The following is a 6,000-nucleotide window of genomic DNA, read 5'->3' on the forward strand; positions in this document are numbered from 1 at the left end:
GGGCATTCAGTTCAGTTCAGTTCAGTCGCTCAGTCGTGTCCGACTCTTTGCGACCCCATTAATTGCAGCACACCAGGCCTCCCTGTCCATCACCAACTCCCAGAGTTCACTCAAACTCACGTGCATCGAGTCGGCACTGCCATCCAGCTATCTCATCCTCTGTTGTCCCTTTCTCCTCCTGCCCCTAGTCCCTCCCAGCATCAGAGTCTTTTCCGATGAGTCAGCTCTTCGCATGAGGCGGCCAAAGTACTGGAGTTTCAGCTTTAGCATCATTCCTTCCGAAGAACACCCAGGACCAATCTCCTTTAGAATGGACATTAGCTTGAGCCAAATTATTGCCAGTTTTTCAATAAAATGGCTTGATGATGTTTATTTATACAGTATCTCAAGATAGCAAACCCCTTTATGTATTTTCTCTCAATAATCCTAGTAAACTCCATTTGAATTAGGCAGGCACTTCTCTGATAAATAAAATGAAAACTGAGAGAAACAGAAATATTAAGTCATTTGTCCAGGGTTTCCAGGGTCAGAAGTTGATGAAAGACCCTGATTGGGAGCTGTGAACCGGGTTCTAGTTCTAATTCCAGCGTAATCTACAAAAACCACACAACCTCTAATATCACAACCAGACTACTTTGCTTTTTAATACTCCAGTGGTGTGGCACTTTTTCAGTGTTTACTGTTGCGTCTTGGTCAAATTCCAAGTCGGGTAATTACTCTCTGCCTACCTAAATTTCTCCCTGTTTTAAATGGGTAAGTTATTTTCCACTTCTAAAACCTGCCTTCCAGTATTCTTGGCTCTTAAAACTGTCTCATCCCTGTTCAAAGGTAGCCACTTATCAGTGGTCAGTGCATATAAACCAATGACTTGCTGTAGAAACATTTAATGAATTATTATTTGTAAGATACATTAAAATTTCCAATAGTTTTTTCTCCTTCTTTATCTAAAAATCATACTCAAAAAATATACAAAGGTAAAAATCATAGTCTTATTATAATTTTTGTAGGAAAAGGCAGTAGTGAATTCATGTTTTGAGTACAGTTTTTTTCAGACCTCATTCTCCATTGTGGTTACAAGCATATTTCACTTTCTGTAATTCAGAAATTTCTGAAAATTGTGTGAATCCTTAAATTTTTTATGTTAATCTACTTACTTTCCCATTGACTCACTTTATAGCTTCAGAAATTTATTAAGAATGAAGTTATCTTGGCCCTGAGATGTTAATTAAAATTATACTGAATAGAGCAAACATTTTAAGCTTATGTAGCCTAGATATTTTAATTTTAAAGATACATTTAAAATGAAATTAGTTTGGCCCTGAGTTGTATAATAAAAATTATGCCCAATGGAGCAAACTTTAATATATTTAAAGAATTATATTTCAGAGAAATATGAACGCTAGCACTAAATTCTTGCATTTGTATTTCAGAGACATATGAATGCTAGCACTAAATTCTTTCATTAAATGTTGGCTGTTGGCCCTATCTTAAGCAGTAGAGTAAAATAATGTGAAAACCTTAAGAGAAGTTTGCCATCTTGGGACCATAGGTATTTTTAGGTCAACTTCCCAGGTTAGAAAATCTGAGTGGAAAATCACCTCAAGAAGTAATCACTGAGAGACTGTCGGACCCAGGTCATGGATTTTCCATTCTTTCCTAAAAGGCAATAGAACCATACCCTATCCTGGGACTTGTAGGTAGCACATCTGGTCATCCGTGTCCTGAGGATTAACATGGAGACACTGTAGACCAAGGACAACCTGTTCTTGACCAGACGGGGGATCTTGTCGTCCATGTCCAAAATACTGATCACCATGGTCTGGAGATCTGAGATGTGTCCCTCGGTCAGCACAGCTCTAGCAGGCACGCCCTTGACCTTCAGGAGCCTTTTCCCCAGAGCCTTCACTTACTGGCAGTCAATTCTGTCTCAGTGAAATACCAAAAAGACCTCCAGGTTAATGTGAAAACCCTGATGAGATAGGGAAACAGAAGCTGGAAGATAATAATACTTCTGTCCTTAGTTTAAAAGAAATGAGATTATTGGTAGACCTAAAATACATTTAATTGAAAGTGGGAAGAGTCAATTGTCTAGTTAGACCACTGCTTCCCAATCCTTTGGAACTGTAACAGAATCATTTCTTCAAACCATTTTATGCCCTACATGATATAATATATAGCCTGCCATAAAGAAACAGAAGTAATACTTTTTTAAATATAGCACAATATCATGATAATGAAATAGTATAACAACAGTGAATATATCAGAATTAAAAGTTAGAATTATGAATTTAAAAGTTAACATACTTGGAATTATGAATTTAAAAGCCAACATACATGAATTTAACATACTTAATTTTAAACTACTTAATTTTTCAATAAGAACTAAAGGTGGTTAAGTTACCTGCTCAAGGCTGCAGAGCTAAACGAATCCCTAGGTCTCCATACTCCTAGACCCTTCCTCCTTTCAGCTTTCCCAAAATTATGCCCGAGAGGATTATAGGTTCCTAAAAATAAGACATTTCTTTTGTAACCTGGACAACCATGCTCATCCCTCATTGCCTCCTTCACTTAGCACCAAGAAAGGAAAAGAGGAAAAGCCAGAGGCCAGACTTGAGCCCAAGACTCGATAAAACTGGAGCCAAAAAACATACTTGTGCGAGAACCCAGAATTATTGGCACCAATGGGATCTTTTCAGAAATAGTTTCTCTTAACTGTGAAACAATATCTCATCAGACAAGGCAAGCAAGTAGACCTTTCAAAACTAGCTGTTACAATTACAGTTATAAATAAATAAATAACAATGAAGTTATATTTGGACCAAAATCAGTATTTGATTTTTTAAATTTCTTCTATATAAATTAAAATGTTTCTTAAAATACAGTTACCTGCTGACCTTAAATTAGGTCATAGGCATTACAATTCTACATTTCTAATTACTTATTAACATTTATGTGTGTGAACTATTCCTCATATGCTTGTTTACTATTTTAAATCACCTAAACAAAGACCCCAGTTTTACCATGCCCCCTGCCACTGGTTTCTCTATACATAATGTTATAATCCATCATGAAAAAAAAAAGACATTTCCAGGGCTACAAATGTTCAGCTAATGTGAAAATATTTTTGGATTTGTGTAGGTAGCAATGTTAGTCCACAGAATATCACTGCCAGAGGCTAAATGCTATCATAGCCACAGCAAACACGAAAACCTGTCAGCAACTGCTTACTTTTTTATACCAAAACTATATCACAAAGGGCATAATTTTAAGAGCTGTATATGTGGCAAATACTCTTTAATTATGAGAATCATTCTAATTGTGAGATTATTTGTGTTGTGATTTCACAACAGAAGCTTTCTGGGATCCCAATTAGAATGTATTACAAGGGAGACAAAAACACCCATTGCAGAGGGGTGGCAGTACCAACAACACTGCAGTAACTGAGCCTAGAGCAGTTATTCTGATTCGGTGCTTGTTGGTAAAGTCTGTCTGAAAATGCAGATAAATTAGCCTATCTTCCAACACAAGCCTATGTGAAAAATGGCTGTCCAAATACCACTTCCTGTTCATAGCAGACATGCTATACATTGGGAATGTGCAGAGAAATATGATAAAGTGTTATCACATCACTACAGGCTGAAACACGGCTATGTCTGCAAAACAGGAAGGTGTGTGAGGGATAATGTCTGTCTTTAGGCACTATAGTATGTCAAAACCACAAAGACAATGTGCAGCAAAAGATAGCTCCATCATAACCACTTTTTTATGATTGTCTTCACAGACTGAGATAAACGAAAAGCTGCAAATACAGGAAGAAGCCTTTAATGCACGAATAGAAAAATTGAAAAAGGCCTGAGGACTCCGAACCAGGAGAGTGATACTAAAACCTAACGAAACAAACAAAACCGGCCGGAATCATAGACTCTCTCGAGCACCAGATCGCCTTCATTTAGTTGAGACAGGAAAACCAAGCCCCACTTTTTATTATCCTAACTAATTAGAAAAGTATTGGCCCCAATTTCTCTATCTCCTGTCCCATAACAACCTCTGAATTTATTGCACTGTGTGTAATAAGAACATTTTTATATAAGAGTTTGGAGAACCATATATAAAAATACAATTACTTTTATAATACTCCTTTGACATTTTGACTAGTAAATGTTATTCATCTTAAGGAGAATGAAGTCAACATTTTAAAATAAAGAAGAATGATAATGATTTTATCCATATTGACCCAAATGAACTGCCACATTGCTGAAGCCTTGTGAACACAGACCACCACCATACTGCTGAGGGTAAAATTTGCTAAACAATAGGAATTCAAGTGCATGTACTAGGTTTTGTTTTTTTTTTCTCCTTAAATCAGTTGGTTTTCTTATTTAAATGTTTCAGTGTGAAACCAATTTTCTGAAATTATATAATGCAGTTTGAAGCACTTTAATTTATTCTGTACTGTATTTGTTATTTCTAATCTTGTTACTCTCCTGGGAGAATACATGACCTATATAAAAAGAAGCAATGTATAAGTGGTTATTAAAGACCAACCTATATATAGATTGCAAAAATCTTAAATACAAATCAAACTCACAGAGCTCTTAAAATTAACCATTATATTGCAGTAGAATGATTGAAAACATCTCAAGCCTTTAAATACCATTATTAAAAATATAATTTCAAAAGAAAGTATCCATTTGCCAACTGATTATCCCTAGTTTGGCAAATTATATTGACTACTACCTCGTTCCTTTCCCAATTTCTGAGACTTCAGAGTGTTCTAGAATGTAGAGCATTGCAAGGAGGGGAACATTTCTTCAAGAAGTTTCCAGTTTATATTGGAACCAAATGTACTTACATCTGGGTGGCGCTTGGTCGAATATGTTTGGTCCGTGCTGTGACCTTGGGCTACAACCTTGCTTACTGCATCAGTACCAAGGGGACTGCCCAAAATATATTCATTTAGGGTAGAGACAGATCTGGAAGCATTTGGTTGTTTTAACTACACTGATCGGCGAAGTAAGAGAAGTCCTTACTTTGAAACTGTCTTTATTTATTTGTTCATGCAGTTCCAAGTCTGGAAGGCCTGAATGAGCTAAGATGTTTCTTCTTTGAGCCGTCCTTCCTAACTGAAAATGCTGATGGCCATCAGAGATCACTAGAAGGGCTCACAAGTCTTAATTTCATCAATCCGTCTTTTTTCCAGGGAAAACAGAGGTGAAACTAGAGAAACCACAAATAGGAAATAAAGGAGCTTCTTAAAATATCCAGAACAGCTTCAAATGCAACCATTGGCACATCGGTGGACCTCCATTTCTAATAAAGAGCGCTGATTTTGAGCAAAGGTACAAAGAGTTCAAAACTGAATAAAAAATAAGCAGTTGGATCCCTAAAAACTACACAAAAACAATACCCTATATGAACACCGAAAGCCTGCCTCTGGAGTTAGACTCCCAGGGTCTGATGTGTGACTTTGGACAGGCTGCTCACCCACTAATTGGTCATCTGTTAAGTGAAGATAATACTTATTTTTTGTGGTTGTTCTGATAATTCAATGAATTCACATTAAAGGATTTTTTTCCTAAGGTTTGGTTTCTGTTTACCTCTTCAGTTCAGTTCAGTTCAGTTCAGTTCAGTCGCTCAGTCATGTCCGACTCTTTGCGACCCCATGAATTGCAGCACACCAGGCCTCCCTGTCCATCACCAACTCCCGGAGTTCACTCACACTCACATCCATTGAGTCGGTGATGCCATCCAGCCATCTCATCCTCTGTTGTCCCCTTCTCCTCCTGCCCCCAATCCCTCCCAGCATCAGAGTCTTCTCTAATGAGTCAACTCTTCGCATGAGGTGGCCAAAGTACTGGAGTTTCAGCTTTAGCATCATTCCTTCCAAAGAACACCCAGGACTGATCTCCTTTAGAATGGACTGGTTGTATCTCCTTGCAGTCCAAGGGACTCTCAAGAGTCTTCTCCAACACCACAGTTCAAAAGCATCAATTCTTCAGT

General features: G+C 37.4%; 1 protein-coding gene across 1 annotated transcript in view; it reads left to right on the forward strand.

Moving 5' to 3' along the window:
• CABCOCO1 (ciliary associated calcium binding coiled-coil 1) overlaps positions 1–5,579 on the forward strand; it is a 161,703-nt gene extending 156,124 nt beyond the window's left edge. The window contains exon 8 of the mRNA XM_069571748.1: positions 3,782–5,579. Within this exon, the coding sequence (XP_069427849.1) occupies positions 3,782–3,856 (75 nt within the window). The 3' untranslated portion in view covers positions 3,857–5,579. The remainder of the gene's footprint in view (positions 1–3,781) is intronic.
• The last annotated feature ends 421 nt before the right edge of the window (positions 5,580–6,000 follow it).

This window comes from Ovis canadensis, chromosome 25 (assembly GCF_042477335.2).
Source record: "Ovis canadensis isolate MfBH-ARS-UI-01 breed Bighorn chromosome 25, ARS-UI_OviCan_v2, whole genome shotgun sequence".
Taxonomy (NCBI): Eukaryota; Metazoa; Chordata; class Mammalia; order Artiodactyla; family Bovidae; genus Ovis; species Ovis canadensis.